The 18,477-nt window shown below is 52.5% G+C and overlaps 1 protein-coding gene across 5 annotated transcripts in view; it reads right to left on the bottom strand.

Moving 5' to 3' along the window:
* The window catches only part of SLCO2B1 (solute carrier organic anion transporter family member 2B1), a 53,455-nt gene that overhangs the window by 23,281 nt on the left and 11,697 nt on the right, over nt 1-18,477 (bottom strand). For 3 of the 5 annotated variants that reach the window (XM_060160038.1, XM_060160036.1, XM_060160035.1), the window contains exons 2-7: nt 16,184-16,314; nt 14,933-15,070; nt 13,479-13,641; nt 10,348-10,587; nt 10,016-10,114; nt 6,879-7,069 (exon numbers count right to left, since the gene is read on the bottom strand). In XM_060160038.1, coding sequence (XP_060016021.1) covers nt 6,879-7,069; nt 10,016-10,114; nt 10,348-10,587; nt 13,479-13,641; nt 14,933-15,070; nt 16,184-16,314 — 962 coding nt within the window. The remainder of the gene's footprint in view (nt 1-6,878; nt 7,070-10,015; nt 10,115-10,347; nt 10,588-13,478; nt 13,642-14,932; nt 15,071-16,183; nt 16,315-18,477) is intronic. The other 2 variants (XM_060160037.1, XM_060160039.1) reach the window with 2 other exon arrangements.

Below are 18,477 nucleotides of genomic sequence, written 5' to 3'. Positions count from 1 at the left end.
GGTGAGCTCTGGGATTGGAGAGATAGGAAGGGAACGGTTATTTGAAACAGGGACATATACTAGCAGAAGGGCAGGGGTGGGAAGAGAGGTGTCTGGGAGGTGGGAGGAGCCAACTGACGACAGCCAAGAACCTCTCGGGAGAGGAGCATGGCGGTTCAGAGGGCCAGGCTGAGGGACTTGGGCTTTCTTCTGTGGGTGCTGGGTACACTGACCTCCAGCCCCTGTCTCTGTTCCCTCCAGAAGTGTCCGCCTCTCTCTCCACATCTGTTTTGAGGACTCCTGACTAATAGTGGGCTCCAGAAACAGGAATCATCGAGCCTCTGCTCAGAGTGGGGCTCAGAGTATGACCAATCTGAGCTGTTTCCCCAGGTCAGCATGTCTGGGCTGAGGGAGCTGGTCAGAACTTCCCCTCTCGGGCTGTGTGCTGAATGCTGCAGCCCGTGGGACCCGGGACGCTGTGTGGTCCAGCACGAGGAAGGTCCCACTGCCTGTGGGGCCTCAGGGGACCCAGGAGCTGTCCTTAGAGGAAGCTGTGTTCCTTGAAGGCTCTGGGCCGGGGCTGTGATCCCAGCCCCACAGAGCCAGCGCTGACCCTGATGGGTGATGTGGAACTCTCTGCCAGCCCTCGGCTTCCGTCACATCTGGCCCCAGGAAGCAGCCACAGGGATGGGGTTATCTGCTTAACTTCCTACCCTCTATGGGAGGGAGATCGTGTCTTCTAGCAGAGGTCCTGGACATCTGAGCTTCTCTGAGGGAACGGTGTGCTCCTGGCTCTCTTACAATGGGATTCTTGCAACTGGCCACACCTCTTTTACCTGTGGCTGCCAGAAAGCTCAGGACCCAATAAGTGTTTCAATGAGTGGTCTTGGTCTTGATTGAGTGACTCAGCACAGGCCCTGCGATGGTTCTTCCTGGGCCTGAATCCCAGCTCCACCTTTCACTAGCCATTCCACCAGGTTATTTAATCTCTCTGTAACTCGGTCCCTCGGGAGTAAAATGGGGGTAACAGCTATTTCATAGGTGGGTTACAGGGATTAAATGGGCTATTAATACAAAGGGCTTAGAACAGTGGATGGTACAGAGTAGGCAGTACATGTTGGCCTAATTTCTCACTCTCTTACTAGTACTGTACATGTATTTGGTGTGAGCCCTATGGAATATAGTGGAAGTAGGATATAGAAAAGCATCTAAGAAGAAAATTGGAAACAAAGGTAATTTTTCCTTTTAAAGCTGGCCTAATCCATGCTAAGAACAAGCACTCCTGGTTGCTGAACCCGCATGTCAGGTATTGAACCATCCACCTCAACACTTTGCCCCATTTCCTTCTTACAATCCCCCCAAAATATAGATTGTATGGTTATACCCATTTTATAGATTTCAGACTTAGTAAGTGACAGAGTCAGAATTCATACCCAGGTCAGGACGGTGCAGACAAAGCTGCTGTTGGCCTTCCTCCCTGCCACTAAGCGATGCCTCCAGTGCAGACACTAAGGAAACGCTTCCACGGTGCCTCACGGGCCAGATAGGCTACCAAACACCTCTCTCCTTTAGCCTCAGTCTCCTCCTCTATCATTTGGTGGTATTGGACTAGACCAATGTTTTTAAAACTGGTTTTTGCAACAGAACCCTTTTCCCAAGTGAAATCTCACTCAAAAGACTGGTAGAAAAACACCGAAAAGTAGAACTGGTCTGATTGAAGTGTGTGTGTGTGTGTGTGTGTGTGTGTGTGTGTGTGTGTGTGTGTGTGTGTGTGTGTGTGTGTGTAGGAGAGGAAAGTCCTTAGCCCTGCTGGGGAACCCCCCCCCCTTCAGTCTCCCTATGGTGGCATCCTTTGGGTTCTGTGGGGTGCAGTTTGACAACCACTTGAGCAGATCACTCCAAAGGGCCTTCCCGCCCCAGTGTATGAGGAAGCTCTGATCCACACCAGGCCAGGGAGAGGAAGGCTCTCTTCAGACCTTTGGGGCCAAGACCTGGCCTCGTACAGACGGGTGCAGGGGGAGGTGGTGATGGCCAAGCTCTGGGCACAGCCTTGACCCTCTCTGGGCCTCAGTCTCTCTGTCTGTAAGAGGGAGTGGGCGTTGAAGTGGACGATCACATAGGTCCTTCTACCTTAGAGAGCTGAGGCGGGGTGAGGGTGGAGTCACAGGCTTGGGTCACCTGGGATGGGGAAGGAAACAAGAGGGCTCCCAAGCTGGCTGGGAGGGCTCTGGAGGCAATGCCAGCAAGGGAGAGACTCCAGGCAGAGAGAAGACCTGTGTCACCCCGAATCTCACAGGGGCTGCAGTGAGAGCACAAAGTCCCAGGGGAACAGGGGCTTTCCTCCTGGGCAGACCCCAACAGACGGGCCCTAAGTCCTAGGTTTTCAAGGCCATTGCCACTGCCCACTTTTGTCCCCATCCCTGAACATTTTCCCAAAGAAGTACATCGAGGTTAATGACTAGGAGACAATGGATTTCATAGACTCAGGCCAAAATTGTAGCTATTTAGAAATGTGAATTTTGGGAGTCACACAGCATTTGAGGCGCAGAATCTTAGAATAATAGAACATAAATACTCGAGAATCTTCAACTACTAGAAACATAGAACTTTAAAACCAGGTAATATTCTAATCCCAGACTCTGGGAGATACCCCAGAATAACAGACACTGAGGCTGCTGGGAAACATGACAGAGGCCAGTGGTGTTCAGAGTCTGGGTGGGGACACAGGATCTCCAGGGGATCTCTTCTCAGCCCCTGGTCCAGCCTGAAGGGTAGCTCAGAAGGGCCTAAGGAGAGCACAGGAGGGCTGCTGGCTGAATGGGATCCTACAGCCACAAAGCTGTATGGGCCCAGTTGACCTGCTAGGGAGCCCCTAAGAGACCATCTTTACTCTATGGGCTCTGCAGAGCCATGTGCCAGGAGCCCGGCGGCTTGACAGGACCTTAGAAACTGGCTAATTGTAGACAGGGAGACTGAGGCCTGAGAGAGGTGAGGCCTGCCCTGGTTCACTTCTAGAAAGACGTCTGGGTGGCCACCTGAGCTCTGAGGTCACAGACACGTGGACAGAGACAAAGGCAGGGAAGCAGAGCTCCTGCCCCTCCCATGCCGATATGGCCTCCCCCATCCCCCATCCCATAGTCTTTTCTGTGGAGACTATTAATCCCCTCCCTCCTGGCAGAGAACTCTAAGCACAGGCCATGGGAGAAACCTGAGCTGTCATTCAGTCATCCTCCGTCTGTCTGCTCCTGGCCTTCTTTCACTACCTGAGAGCTCCTTGGGGCAAGGGCTGTGGGATACACCCCTCGGTCCTCCTGTAAAAGTGCTCATGTACGGCCCCGTAGGCAGGGAGCCACTTAAAGGAGACACCAATGAACCTGCCAGAGGTAGCAGACTTTGTCCGGTCTTCTGCGTATTGTACAGACAGGGAGACTGAGGCCAGAGACCTCCTCTGGGTCACGCAATCCTTATATAATCTACCACTATCTCCTGGATACCAGTAAAAGCTGCGTTTACTTCTAGGGGGGTATTTGGAGGACCCCTGAGCCTGGGAGGGGGTGCTTGAAGGGACTTCAGAAATAGTCCCCCACTTCACTTTCTCCCCTCGCCTGTTCCGACTCCCCATGGAAGATACACATCCCATGTATGAGGACCTGGGCTTTCTGGCTGCCAATTTTGCCTAATTGGGCCCTTCCTCCTGGTCCATCTCCCTCCCCATCAGTGGCCTGAGTGGGCTGGGCCAGCCCAAGCAACTGCAAGCAGACCCAGCCTAGGCAGCCTCAGGAGGCGGGGGAACAGTTCCTCCCACATCAATATTTATTGCCTGAATGCTGCTGGAAGCAGATCATCATGTTCTCAGCCTTCGGTTCTTTTTTAAGAACCTCTCACCGCCTTCCCTCCTCACTCCCCAACCCCGATGTGCTGAGAGAATGAATCCAGACAGCCAGACAGGTTCACAGCGAGGGAGCCAGGGTTTCAAGTCATCACAGAGACACAGCTCTAAAAATCCGAATCTCTGCATCACAGCAGCTTCCGCTCAAGGAATAGTGCGCTCTCCGAATCCGAGGCACACAGAATCCTGCTCCAGGAATCTAAACTCAGCATCGTACACAACAGAACAGAATGGGGAAGTGACTTGCTCAAGGTCACATGACCGAGCCCAGCACAGCCGAGGCTCAGCCTTGTTTCTTCCACCTCTTCCACCCCATGGCCCTATGAACTTCTTCTCTGTTCAAATTCAGAACAGAGAAGTGCCGCTTCTCTGTGGCAAGACCCAGCTTGGAGACTGTCCGTAACTGGCAACCCAGTCTCTTCCCTTCCTTCCTCTGTGATCACCCTTGCTTCTAAGAACTCTTCCCCAAGTTCCAGGAATTTCTTCTCATTCATATTTTGGCGTGAGCTAGGCAGAACCAGGAAGGACCATCTGTGGTTCCAAGCTGTCTTCTTCCCCCGAAACTGGTCTCTCTCCAACGCCTGCCTTGCCCGCCTCTGAGCCAGCATCAGCCCTTCACTGCCTCTGGATGCCCATCCCATAGAGCAAGATCCAGGTCTGTGTGGTCCCCCTCCTGCGTGGCCCTTTGGACTCATCCTCACGCCCTGCCTTACTGCCAATGCACTGGTTCCTGCCTGGATCAACACCACAGCTGTCACATCGATCTCCCTGCCCCCAGCTGCTCTCTGCACACTCCCCTGTCCCTACCAATCCCTTCTGTTCTTAGCACCTGGTGCTAAAGCCGTAGGACTCCCTCCAGGGCTACCCACTGCTCTTGAAGCTGGAAGGCAAGCCTTTTCGTGTTCTGGCCTCTGTTGGCTGTCCCAACATCAATTTTCTTTGGTCCCCCCCCCCCAACCCCATGTATATTATAGCCTCTGCTAGAGCAGCGGGTGGGAGATGGGCTGGTGAAGGCAGCCAGGTGTGGTGTCAGAATGACTTGGAGTCAAGTCCCAGCTTTTCCAGGCAGAGACATTTTCAGCCCTTCCTCTTAGGCCTAAATTTTCTTGCTCTAAGGATGAGGCACTATCTCACATTACAGTAAACATTCAAATGCACCAACCTGCAACATTAAATTGAATTATTCTTGCTGCAAAATATTTGACAGGATTTTTATAAATTGTCCCTTTGAAATTGAACTACTTAGCAACAACTAACTTCCTTAATTTATGACTGTGATTTCTCAAAATCCTGACACAGAGGTCCTAAAACTCTTGTAAATAAGGGTGTTAGGAGAATCTTTTGATCTAATATTTAGTCTTTGATCCCGGTTCCTGACACAGAGCTCCTAAGATCTTTGTAATTTCCTGAGTGGTAAGAGCATCTGACACCGAGCCCCGAAATCCCTTGGAATTTCCTGGTGATAGGAACGTCTTTCGTTTTAATGAGGTGACTCTGGTGGGCTCCTGGATGAGGGCTGGTCACCAGAAAGATCAAGCCATGATTGGAAGCTTGGAACTTTCAGCCCACCACAGCCCCCTAATTCTGCAGAGAGGAGAGAGAGGCTAAAAGGGAGTTAATCATCAATCATGCCTACGTGACGAAGCCTCCATAAAAAATGCCAGTAGTATAGGGTTCAGGGAGCTTCTAGGTTGGTGAACACAGCCAGGTGGGTGATGTACCCAACTCCACAGGGACAGAGCTCCTGTGCTCTGCACACTCCCAGACCTCGCCCTATGTATCTCTTTATCTGGCTGTTCATCTGTATCATTTACCGTATCCTTTATTATGTAATAAACTGGTGAACATTAGTCAGTGTTTTGCTGAGTTCTGTGAGCCACTCCAGCAAACAATCAAATCCACAGAAATATTACGTGGGGACAGGTGAAACAGGAGTGTTTTTCCTTTATACTCCCAGACTTGGGAAAAAAGAAAGTCTAATGCACACATTTTCAGAATGTAACGAAATGTGTATGAGTGTTATGAAGCTGACGCTAGTGACATACAATTGAGCTTTTATAAGACATTTCTATTTTGTCTTCTTTTGTATTTTAGAGCCAATTTATTGTTTTTCAGGCCTCGTGTTTTTGTGGGTCCCTGGAAAACTTAGAGGTCCCTGGCCCAGAATCATCTCTCCTGCCCAGTGGCCTCACATGGTCCTGCCTTCTCCTACTACCTGTGACCTTGAGCACATCCTTGTACCTCCTTGGCCTGTGCCGTCCTCTGAGGAAAGACCATGAGCCGCGCAGAAGAGTTCAGTGAGATACCCCTGCAGTACCTCGCCAGTTACTTAACAACTTATCTGTCTCTTAAAGAGACTCCGTCCTCAGAGTCTAGGCTATGCCTGGTTTAAGTAAGGGTGGAGACCATGTGCTGAGCCCCAGGGTCCAGCCTGACGCCTGGCCCCAGGGAGGCACTCAGTACATGTCTGTCCCCTCACTGTCCCTGAAAAGGCCAGGTTCATTTCTATAGCCAAATCCTTTGCCCAGGCTGTTTCCACACCGAGAACGCCCCTCCCTTTCCTTTCCATGCTTCTGCACGTCCTTCATTGTCCAGTTCGACTCCCCTCTCTTTAGAGAAGCCTTCCCAGATCCTCCTGCAAACCCTCCACCTCCTCCCAGTTCTAACATTGCTATAGCACGTTCAGAATCTACCAAACACTTTAAGCAAAAAGCAGAGAGGCGGTAGGGTAGTGGTTAGAATGAGGGGAGTAGGCTCAGACAGGATTGGGTTCTGCTTCCAGCACTGTCCTTGCTGGTCTCGTGATCTTGGGTAGGTCACTTCCATCTCTGGCCCTCGAGCTCCTCAGCCGTGGAGGGGCAGGAAATACACACTGTGCAGGGACATGGGGGAGATGGCTTTGCAAGCTGCGATGTGCAGTGCCCAGGAGGGATGGAGTTTAAAGTTATCAAGGAGGACAAGTGGGTTGGGGGTGGAGCCTGGACTAGAGTGGGGCGTGGAGGGGGCTTACTTTGCTGACAGGTGGGTCTGAAACTGCCAAGACCTTTCGCCGGAAGCGAAGCTCACGTTTCTCCTTGGGCATCTCCTTGGGGAAGAAGAAGTAGGGGGTGGCAGCCAGGGCCACAGTGGCAGCGGAGATGAGAAAGCCCAACCACCAGGCACCCACCCATCGGGGGTCCTTTGAGGTCAGGCTGATGCCACCTGGAAGAGAAGACCATGCGATATTAGGGTCAAGGTGGGCTGTCACTTCTTGGCCACCACCCTGGGACTGGCCTCTTGAGACATGAAGTGGCCTGTGCTGGGAGTCAGGAGATCTGGGTTCCAGTTGTGCCAGTTAGTATGTCCTGTGTGACCTTGGGCAAGTCCCTGACCCTTCCTGGGCCTCAGCTTTTTCAACTATTAAGGCAATGTGTGTCGTGGTCAAGGTCATGGACTTTGGAAATGGACCGCTGGGCCTGAATTCCATTGCTAACATAACCTTGGGCAAGTTACTTAACCTCTCGGTGCCTCGGTTTCCTCCTCTGCAAAGTACAGATATTAGTAGCACTTACATCATAGGGCTGATGTGAGAATCATAGAAACTAACACGTGTAAAGCACTTAGAATAGTGCTGACACATAGAATGTCTACATGGGTGTTTCCTCTTTGCTTACTGTTACTACTGTGATTAGTATTAGGAAACTGATGGCTAGGATGACTTTTGTGGTTCTCAGCCCTGCACGATGATTAAAATCACAAGGGGTGCTTGTCAAAAACACCTGGCCTTACCCATGACCAGCTTAGAACTGCCACAGGATGGGGTGGGAAGGTGACCAAGGAATCTGTGCCTTTAACAAGTTCCCCACCAACTGTATAGCACAGGGAGGAAAAAAAAAAAAAGAAGGTACAATCTTTGCAGGACATATATTAAGCTAATCTTAAAAATGCATTCCAATATACATTAGGTGTAGACAAATACTGTTTGATTCCACTTATACTTGGTACCTAGAAAAGTCAAATTCATAGAGTCAGAAAGTACATTGGTAGATGCCAGGGGCCAGGGGGGTAGGGGTGAGGGTGGGAGTGGGAGGTGAGGAGGGGGAATGGGGAGTTAGTGTTTAATGGGGACAGAGCCTCAGTTTAGGAAGGTGAAAAATTCGGGAGATGGAGGATGGTGAGAGTTGCATAACAATGTGAACGTACTTAATGCCACTGAACTATGCAGTTAAATATGGTTAAAATAGTATGTTTTATATTATGTGACTTTTACCACAAATTCCCCAGGTGATTTTGATCCCCCTCCAGGTGTAATTACGGCAAGATTATCCCAGGTGTACCTCCTGACTGAAGTGCCCCCCTCTCCCAACAGACCTCTTGACCCCAAGGCTGAGTTGGGTACCTCCTCCTTCAACAACGTCTGCAAACACTTTCTAACAATACAGATGCATGATGACACCAACCCCATGAGTGGGGCTGATTCCCAGGTGCTCGATCCTGAGCTCCTCCTGGACAGGGGCCAGAGTACACAGTCAGCACTCAGCAAATGCATCTGTAAAACTGGGGGCAAAGTTGGCTTCTGCACTGATTCCCTCTTCCACTTACTATTCCCCTGGCTTCTGTGCCAGGCTGGTGGGAACTCACACACACAACTCAGATCCGCTTCTCACATACCAGTCTGTGCCTGCAGTGGATATGACCCACCCAACCCATGCAATCCCCCAGAGAGGAAGAAGGATCAGGGAGGTGGCACATTGGTCCACAGGAATGCCACATCTGCCTGTGAAGGTGGCATAGCTGCCAGGATGATGTCAGTAGAGCCAGAAACATACCCCCATCCCCTGTGCTGGGGTGTGTCTGGGAAACTGACTCCTGACTCCCAAGACTGTTCCATTGAAGGAGAGAGGAGTTACAACCAGAGTCCACATTTGGCTCCTGGCCCAGCTTTCTAGAAGGAAGGGAGGTGGGGCAGGGTTATCCCTAGCGACTCTTGTTCAGAGCTGCCCAGGCCTGTCCTGACTGGAGGTACCCGTGGGCAAAAGCCAGAGAACAAGAAACAGAATCTGCCTGTCCATCTACCTGTTCATGTGTCACCTGAGGCTTCTAGGGCTTGCTGGAAAATCTCCAGGTGAGGGATGGGACATCTGAGCACCACGAGGCAGAAGGCAGAGCTGGGAGCTCAGAGCTACTTGGTGTGACCAGAGGCAGCTGAGATGCCACAGTGACCTGTTCTAAAAAAATTCCACTCCCGCTCCTCACAGAGCGCCAGGACTCTGGGATCCCCAACACTCCTCCCTCCTGGCTGCCTTCGGACCCAGCTTCAGTTCCACTCCTTAGCCCACACTGACCACTACCTGGATCAGAGACCGCTATTCCCCAAATGGTGTCCTCAGCACAGGTTGTCAGGCTCTGAGTGGTCAGAGCTGGAACGGTCCTTAGAGGTCACCCAGTGGATTTCCCATCTGAGATGGCCAATGTAGCGGAGTCCTGCTCCAAAGTTCTCTCCGGCACGCCAGTGTCCTCTCTGTGTCCTGAGGCTTGTCCCCCGACAGATGGGAGTACCCCACAGGCCAAGAAGAGTATGTGGCCCTGTCTGCTCCACGGTGTATCTGAGCAGGGGGCTGGGGGCCTGGGGGAGCTCAGGGGTGGAACTAGGTGAAGACACGTAACAATAGTGACAACACTTATACCTCTCCATCTGACGGCTCCTTGTAGCTTATCTCCACATTCTCACTGCATTGTGATTACAGCTTTGGGAGGTGGGCGGGACAGAGAGTATCTCAAAGATGGGAAAGCTGAGGCTCAGAGAGGTTAAGAGGCATGTCCAGGGCTTCCCTGGTGGCTCAGTGGTTGGGAGTCCGTCTGCCGATGCAGGGGACACGGATTCGTGCCCCGGTCTGGGAAGATCCCACATGCCGCGGAGCGGCTGGGCCCGTGAGCCATGGCCGCTGAGCCTGCGTGTCCGGAGCCTGTGCTCCGCAACGGGAGAGGCCACAACAGTGAGAGGCTCACGTACCGCAAAAAAAAAAAAAAAAGAAAGAGGCATGTCCAAGGTCATGGGGTTGCTGGGATTTGAACCTGGGTCCCCCGGCTCAGTGTCTCCTATGAGACCAGTGGTCAGTCAGCTGTGTCTATGTGCCCCCGGGGACAACTGTGTGCTCTGAGGCTCACCTTCCGGCATTCGATCAATGTCCACGTAAAGGCGCAGCATGAGGCTGCCCAGCCCATAGGCCATGCCTGGCCCCATCATGGTCACTGCAAACAGGATCCCTGCAACAGGAAGCCTAGGTTAGACCCCTCTAGCCCGGCTTCCCTCTGCAGGTTAGTGCCTGCCCAGCCTCCAACTGGCAAGAGCAGCCCATCTCCCCTGGTCACGGCCGGAGAGCTCTCCAGGGCTTCTCAGGCCCTTTACCAGCCACATGGGGCAGAGGTCAGGGACTCATACTTAGCCTGACCTGGGCCGCGCCCTCCCTCAGAGCCCGAGGGGTGGGACAGGTCCTCACCGAGGTAGAGGGGTGAGTTGCTGTTGTGGGCAAAGTCATCAATGTAGGAGATGCCAAAGGGCTGAATGGGCACCCCGCCCACACCGAGCAGGGTCTGGGCCGTGAACATGATCCCCACCACGGCCAGATGCTGGACTTCTGTGTAGCCTGAGCAGCTGCTGTTGGATGGGGCTGGGGCTGAGGTTGGGGCCTCAGTGGTGGGCACGCACAGGGAGGCCTCAAAGTCCTGTGGCATGTCTGCTGAGAGATGATAAAAAATATTAGGACAATACCTAAGACTTATATAGCACTCACTGATGCAAGGTACTGTTCTAAATGCCCTGTATATAAATCATCTGACCCCTACAACAAACCCAGGGAAGGGGTGCTCTCATTACTCCCATTTTACAGATGAGAAAACTGACGCTCAGACAGCAACTAGCAAGGGTTAGAGCCAGGATTGGAACCCAGGCAGTCCAGCTTTGAGTCCATGCTCTTAAACCAGAGGTATGTGGAAGTGCCATGGCAACAGTGACTCTTAGGTGGAAGGGGTGGGGCGGTCCGAGGAGGTGTGGAGTTTGAACTGGGTGGAGAAGAAAAAAAAGATTTTCCAGAAAGGGAAGGTGGGGGAGGGTGTTCCAGAAAGAGGTCACAGCACATGCAAAACCAAGAGCTTGAGAAGTTCAGCATGGCTGGCTCACAGAGTGTAAAGGTCGAAGCCAGGGCTGAAAGCAGGGCCAGGCAAGAGCGGGGACACTGGGCCTGGGCTGTGGAGGGCTCTGGCGCCCTTGACCTTCCTTATGGGGAGGCTCGGTGTCAGCTCGGGACACAGATGCAGAGTGCAATAAAGGGAAATTTCTTAAATTAGTACCAGACATTTGTTTCCTGTAGCTCACCAATATTTGCTGAGCAAACTTAAGAAGACCCTCATACTATTATTATCCCGAATGCGGGTGTAGAAGTGGCCTTCTCTCTGCGGCTGGCCCAGCCCTTTCTGGGAACTCTGAGCCATGTCCACCCAGCCCAGAGAGCCACTCTTTAGGGCTGGAAAAAGCCATGTGAGCCAAGGTCAAGGACCTGGACCCTCAACCAAGACTGCCTGGGTTGAAGACGGTGAGACTTTGGCAGAGAGGCCCTCAGCCCCTCTGGGCTCAGCTTCGTCCGTCATCTGTTGAACAAGCCCCCTAGCTTGGAAGCTCTACACAAATATGGAATTCAGAAGCAGAATAATTCAGTAGTTCAGAGCAGAGGCTCTAGGGCCAGGCTACCAGGGCACGTCTACTAGCTGTGGGCCTTGGGGAAGTACCTCCTTCTCTGTGCCTCAGTTTCCTCACTTATAAAATAGGATAATGATAACACCTGCTCGAAGGGTTGTAAGCGTTAGGAGTGGTGATTGGTGCCTGTGCACAGTGCCTACAAGACATTAGATATGAGGATTATTATGGGGATCTTTAATAAGATCTTTTTTTTTCCACCCCTGGGTCCCCAGTACCTAGCAGAGGGCCTGGCACATAAATACTAATGATAAGTAATTCATTAATGAGGAGGAACGAGTGAATGAAATAGCCTTGTATGTCAGAGCAGCGTGCGTGTTTGGTGGTCACCAAGTCCGGTCCACCCATTGTACAGATGTGGAGACTGAGGCTCAGGCAGGAGAAGAGGTCTGCTTGGGGTTTCATGGGGAGCAGAAGGGTGTTGTATGGCAGTGAGGGTGAAGGATGTCTGTGATCCTGCACAGGAAAATCCCTGTTAAAGTGAAGATTCTGGACGGAGGAATGTGAGGAAGTGTAATTTTTCAGCATCCTAGTCAGGTCTCTTGACAGTTCTCCACTCAGGCCTAGATAACCACTCTGCTTTCCTCCTGGACTTTCCCCACTTCCCAGCCATTGCCTGTGCAGTTCCCTCCACCTGAAATGCCCACCTTCTCTCAACTGCCACCTCCTCCAGCTCACTCCAGCCTCCAGTATCCTTCCCCTACTCAGGGCTCTACCAGCTCCCCCTGGCTGTCTGGTGCTGGACGTTCTGGCCTGCGGCAGAGCTGCCCATGCTCACGCCAACCCACGCTCCCTCGCAGCTTCTCGGGGCTGGTTGTACCTGCTCCATCTTTCCACCCCTGGGCCTGGCACAGAGTAGGAGCTCCGGTGTCTGAGCTGATGGGAGGACAAGGGAGGAAGGATGCTTTCTGACAGCGCTCCTCCCCTGGGAAGCCTTCCATGATGGAGGCTGGGCGTGGGCTCCTTCCCTGGGCTCCTTCGGTCCTGTTCTTCCTTCCTCACACAATTGATACAATGCGTGGGGGAAGGGGAGGTATTGTTTGTTTCCTCTCCCAGACTGGGAGCTCCCAGTAGGCAAGGACTGAGTCCCCTGAGAGGGTCCAGCACAAAATAGGCAGCACTAAGGGTTTCTCGGGTGGACCACCAGATGGATTGTTGAGGGGTTGGTGGATGGATTGGTGGATGGGTAGATGGGTAGGTGGATGGATGGGTAGATGGGTGAATGGGTGGAGAGGTGGATGGGACAGGGAAGGCTGCCTGAGTCATTCTCCAAGGGACAGGCATCCATCTGTCAAGTTGACTCTCAACAAAATCCCACTGGGCTCAACAGGGGCTTCCCTATTCCTGTCCCAAATTCTTTCATGGTTTTATTTGTTCATTCACTCATTCATTCTTTCTTTCATCAATGTCTTGGCTTCTTGTGAAGATTAAATGCATCAATACACATCAAGGGCTTAGAACAGCGGTGCCTAGTAAGTGGTGTGTGATACTGTTGTTATTATATACAAATTGTTATATATTATATATTATTATCCATAAATATTTCCTGAGGATCCACACAGGCCAGGCCCTAAAGTGGGCTGCATTGTAAACCCACCCTCACCTCAAAAATAAAAGCAGGCCCTCACCAAGCGATGCCCAGAGGGCCTCACCTCTGCCCCAGGACTACCCACTACCCCATTGCCCAGGGCTGCCTGAGGGACCCGCCCGGGCTGAAGGAGGCAGTGGGGGGTGTGGGGAGGACAAGTAGGTGTTCTGGGAAGCTGGGCCCATCCTAACCGCTGGAGACCTGGGGCGGGGCCCTGTGCACAGTAATGCAGCAGCTCAGATATACCCTCAGCCCAGCCATACCCTCAGCCCAGCCCCTCCTGCTCTTACCGGGGCTGGTGTGGTCGTAGTGGTACGGCTCTGAGATGAAGTGTGGGACAGCCATGAGCACGCCCGCCAGGGTCACGAGGACAGCTCCATAGCCGATCAGGCGGGGCCGATGTACCCGGCTGCCAAAATAGCTCACAAACACGATCAGGGCCGTGTTCCCCACCTGCAAAGGGATGAGAGGACCCATTCAAGTGGGCCAGAGGGCCGGCCTTGTCGCCATCGCCAATCTCAGTGTTCCCTTCTGTAGAACGGACTAGCTGGTTGAATAAGAATCATTTGGGTCCGTCTTAAAAATACAGATTCTGGGTCCTCCTAGGAAGGTCCCTAGTGTCCCATTAGAGGAGAGAAATTAGAGCAGCGTGGACAGGGCTAGAAGTTCAATTTTATTCTAGAATGTGGGTTGGGCCCCGTGTTAGAACTTCTGGGAAGTCATGAATGAGAAACAAATAAAGTCTAAAGCCAGAGGACTAAGGCTTGGATTTTGAGCCTTAGAATCAAAACCCCCGGATGTGGGTGCTGAAGGGGACGTAAGAGTTTGCAGGGAAGGGCGGCTCTGCCGTCAGAAGCTGGGGTGTGCACTCCACTCTGCGGCTCACTGGTTGGTGACCGCGGGTGAGGTACTTACCCCTCACCTCCTTGCCGATGGAGGGGGGCAGTATCAGCAGAAGGTCAGTGGGAGGACTGATCCTGGGAAGGACAGTCACTCTCCATTTTATAGATGGGACACAGGCCTAGAGTCAGGGAGTGACTTGCCCAAGACCCCAGGTAATGACGTTCTCTTCCCACCTCTGAGATCTGAGGATGGAGTGCTAAGGAACACCTGGGGACTCGGTGTAGACCACAGGCCTTGGGTTGGGAGGAATGTGACACATCACCCAAGGGAGAGAGAATTTCACAGAGATCTACTGGGGGTCAGGGAGAAAGAGAGTGTTCTCAGGACTGTGACCTTTTCTGAGGATGAAAACATCTGTTGGGGAAGGGGTTGGGCACAGCTGGACTCTGATCTCCCAGTCCACCTAAAGCGGATTGTCCACTCCTGGCTGTCTGGCTGTCATCCCAGAGGCAGAGGCCTGTGGATCCCGGGGCAACTCCACGCTGTGGGATCATCCCCTCCCCCAACCACGCCAAGGTCCCAAAGTTCTGCCTTTGATCTAATTTAAACCTCTCTCACTACTGTTGAATTGGCTTCCTCTGATTCCTTCCTGGGGCAGACAATAGCCGGGTGCCTGAAAAGGTGAAGGAACCAAAAGGAGAATGGGGGGACACGGGGACCCTGGCTAGCTCTAAAATCCTCCGTGTCCCCCAAGAGGGACCCCCAAGGGTGGGATAGGAAGGAGCTAAGATGGGATTGCATGTGGCACTGGGGGGAAGGGTTTATGTTGGGGCAGTGAGGGAGGGGGAGGGGGGTGAGCCTCCCTCAATGTCCCCCCCTGCGGCTGTGCCGGGGCCAGTACCTCGTTGAAGGCGGCCAGCAGCCCCGAGGTCTGACTGGAGAGGCCGAAGCGCTTCTCCACCGTGGAGATGGAGCTCTTGAGGTAGCCGGAGATCATGAGCTGCGCCAGCTGCAGCAGGCTGTGGCACAGCACGAAGAACTGTCGGAGGGGCCGTGATGATGGCGGCGGGTGGGCGGAGGGCCGGGGAGATCGCGGCGGGTGGGTGGTAGATAGACGAGGTGGGGTTGGAGAGAGAGAGGGAAAGTGAGGCCATGAGATAGAGAAACAGAGTCAGAGGAGACAGTCACACAGGAGGAGAGAGAGGAAGAGAAGAAGAGTCCAGAACAAGAAGAGAGAGAGAGATACTGGAGTAATGCATGGATTCTCACACAGGCCTAAAAACTAGGAAAGCCGTCCTGGGTACCCCAGGAGCCCGGGGGCAACCTGAAATCCACAGGACTGAGAGTAGGGTCTTCATGGGGCCAAGGATGACAGGAGCCCCTCTGACCCCCAGAGGTCCCACAGGCTGGACTGGACCCCGCTCCGTGTTCCACCACCCTGCCCCTTTCCCCAGGAAGCTCCCCAGATCCCACCCCACCCAGTCGTCCCCTGGAGCTCCCCTGGGAGACCACCTGCACACAGCAAACCCCCAAGCTACCCACCCCACCTCACTCAGCCTCACCCGAACACCCTCCCTGCCTGTACTCCTACTGAAAAACTGGCAGAATTCCTAAGAGAAGAAAAAGCTTGCTTCAAAGAATTAAAAATAGGGTGTTTATGCCAGAGCTTAAAAAATAGAGTGTCTGTTCTTCTGAGTTTCAGTTTCCTCATCTGTGCAACAAGGAAGACACCCCTGCCTCCTCAAGTTATTATGAGAACTAAATAAGACCATGTGGGGACAGCTTCCGGCACGGGGCCTGGCACCCTGTAGGTGCTGGTGGAGGCTTGGATGTTTAGGGCTGCCCTTGGAGCCAGCACTCCCAGTATTCATACAGGTTCAGGATCCCTGGGGTCCTTCTCTTTCCTGCTAGAAAAACAGGAGCCAAGAAGACTGGTCACCCACTGCCCACAGAGCAGCCTCTCTGGAAGGAGAGAACATGTGCCTGAAACCAAGCTAAGTGCTTCTGTAGATCACAGCTACCCATTCTACAGATGAGGAAGCTGAGGCTCAGGGAAAGGCAGCAACTTGCTTGGCATTTTATAGCCTGTAAGTGGCAGAGCCTTTTCTATTGGGCTTGGATGGCCCTGCTCCTGCCAGGCCCTGAGAGGTACCTTGATGCTGTGAAACACACTTGGCCGCAAATCTTGAGGATTTGGCCTGGCTTTGCCTCCAGGTGTGTCTTCTGTGCCCACCATGGCCTTGGTGTCCTTGTCTGGCACCTGGAGCTCCTCACCAATTGGCCCTGTGGGACAGACAGCCAGGGCATGAGAGTGGAGATGGAATCCCAGAGAATGGCCCTGACCGGGTAGCCCAAGGTGTATCAGGGGTTGGTGAGAATCTGAGTCAAAGCACCATCAGCCTTCCTGCGTCCCAGGTGCTGAAAGAGCCGTTCCTAAGAGGGTGTGTGTGTGCTCCATGTGCCCATGCTTGTCAGATCCCACTGGGACCACCTATTCACACCTTCATTCCATTCCCAGCGTAAAGCTTCCTTCTAGGGAGAAGTTTCTGATGCTGCCACGTAACCTTTAAGCTGTGGCCCTGGTGTAGAAATGCACAGCCTTGGCCCCCCTGGGGCCTATATCTGTGAGACATCCAGTGTTCCTGGAGGCTGACTTTGGGTCTGGGTCTGGGTCTGTCTGACTCAGTCTAGGATCAGAGGTCTGGGGTCCAGTGCATGGTCAAGTCTTGGTCCAAAGTCAGGACATAAAGGCTTTTCCTGGGGGTAGTTTGGAACAGATACCAACACCTCCACAGGGCACCACCCTGGCTATAATCACAGAACTAACCAGCCCAATGCCCAAATCGTACATGAACCAGGTTGCTTGTCTGCACAGAAAGGGCACTAAGAGGTCATCCCATTTAACCCCTCTCATTTAACCCTTGAAAAACTGAGGCCCCATGTGTGGAGATGACTCAGAAGGTAGAGCTAGGTTAGAACCTGGATTCTTGGCCCCATTACGTGTGCCTGGTTTTCTCCCATGGTAACCATGGTAACCATGTCTGTCTCCCACTCACTGCAGTCCCTTCAGAGGCATCTCTCAGGGTCTCTTGACGTTTAATCTCAGTGACGAGCCTGGAAGCCTGGCCTTGGGAGACCTCACCCCTCCATTTAGATGAAAACCACCTGCGCCCCCCGGCAGCCCAGGCCTCCTTGGCCTTCCTCCCCTTCTGGGGTCCCGCTTCCTGCAGAAGCCACTCCATTGTCTCAGATGCCTCTCAATCTGGCAGGAGTTTCCGCTCATTCAACAAGCTCCGCTGGAGCCTGAAAACTGCCCTGAGGACACTTCTGACACAGAGAGGGGGTGTGGGACCTCTCACCCCATCTCCAGGGAGATGGAAGGCAAACTCAGGGAGGGACTACGGAGGCCTGCCACCGCCAGTGAGGGTTTTGTGCTCCTCACACAAGATACCTGGGAGCCTAAGGAATTTTTCAAAACTGAGATATAATTCACACACCGTAAAACCTACCCTTTCAGAGTATACAATTTAGTAGTTTTAGTACATTCAAAAAGTCATACTCTACCACTGCTATCTAATTCCAGAATATTTTCATCACCCCAGTAAGAAATCCTGCACCCATTCCTCCCTCCTCCCATTTCCTGACAACCACTGATGTATTTTCTGGCTCTCTGGGTTTGCCTATTCTGGACATTTCATATACATTCATATAAATGGAATCATGCAATATGTGGTCTTTTGTGACTGGCTTCTTTCACTTAGCATAATGTTTCAAAGGTCATCCACGTTGTAGCATGTATCTATGCTCCATTCCTTCTAATGGCTGAATCACATTGCAGGGTATGGCTATATATCAATCACATTTTGTTTACCATTTATCTGTTGATGGACATTTGTTTCAGGTACGGTGAATATTCATATACAAATTTGTGTGTGTGTGTGTGTGTGTGTGTGTGTGTGTGTGTGTGTGTGTGTGTGTGTGTATTTATTTATTTATTTATTCATTTTTTTTCTCAGTTCTCTTGGGTATATAGCCAGGAGTCGAATTCCTAGGTCATATGGTAACTCTATGTTTACTTTTTTTTTTTTTTTTTTTTGCGGTACGCGGGCCTCTCACCGCTGTGACCTCTCCCGCCACAGAGCAACAGGCTCCGGACGCGCAGGCCCAGCGGCCATGGCCCACGGGCCCAGCCACTCCGCGGCATGCGGGATCCTCCCGGACCGGGGCACGAACCCGCGCCTCCCACGTCGGCAGGCGGACTCCCAACCGCTGCGCCACCAAGGAAGCCCTATGTTTAACTTTTTGAGGAACTGCCAGACTGTTTTCTAACACCATTTTACACTCCTGCTAGCAATGGATGATGGTTCTAACGTCTCCACATTCTTGCTAATACTTATTATTGTCTGTCTCTTTGATTATAGCCATCCTCATGGGTGTGAAATGATA

The sequence above is a fragment of the Lagenorhynchus albirostris genome, chromosome 9, assembly GCF_949774975.1.
Source record: "Lagenorhynchus albirostris chromosome 9, mLagAlb1.1, whole genome shotgun sequence".
Taxonomy (NCBI): Eukaryota; Metazoa; Chordata; class Mammalia; order Artiodactyla; family Delphinidae; genus Lagenorhynchus; species Lagenorhynchus albirostris.
Note: the sequence above shows the minus strand (reverse complement) of the source record. Positions and strands in the feature narration are given on the sequence as shown.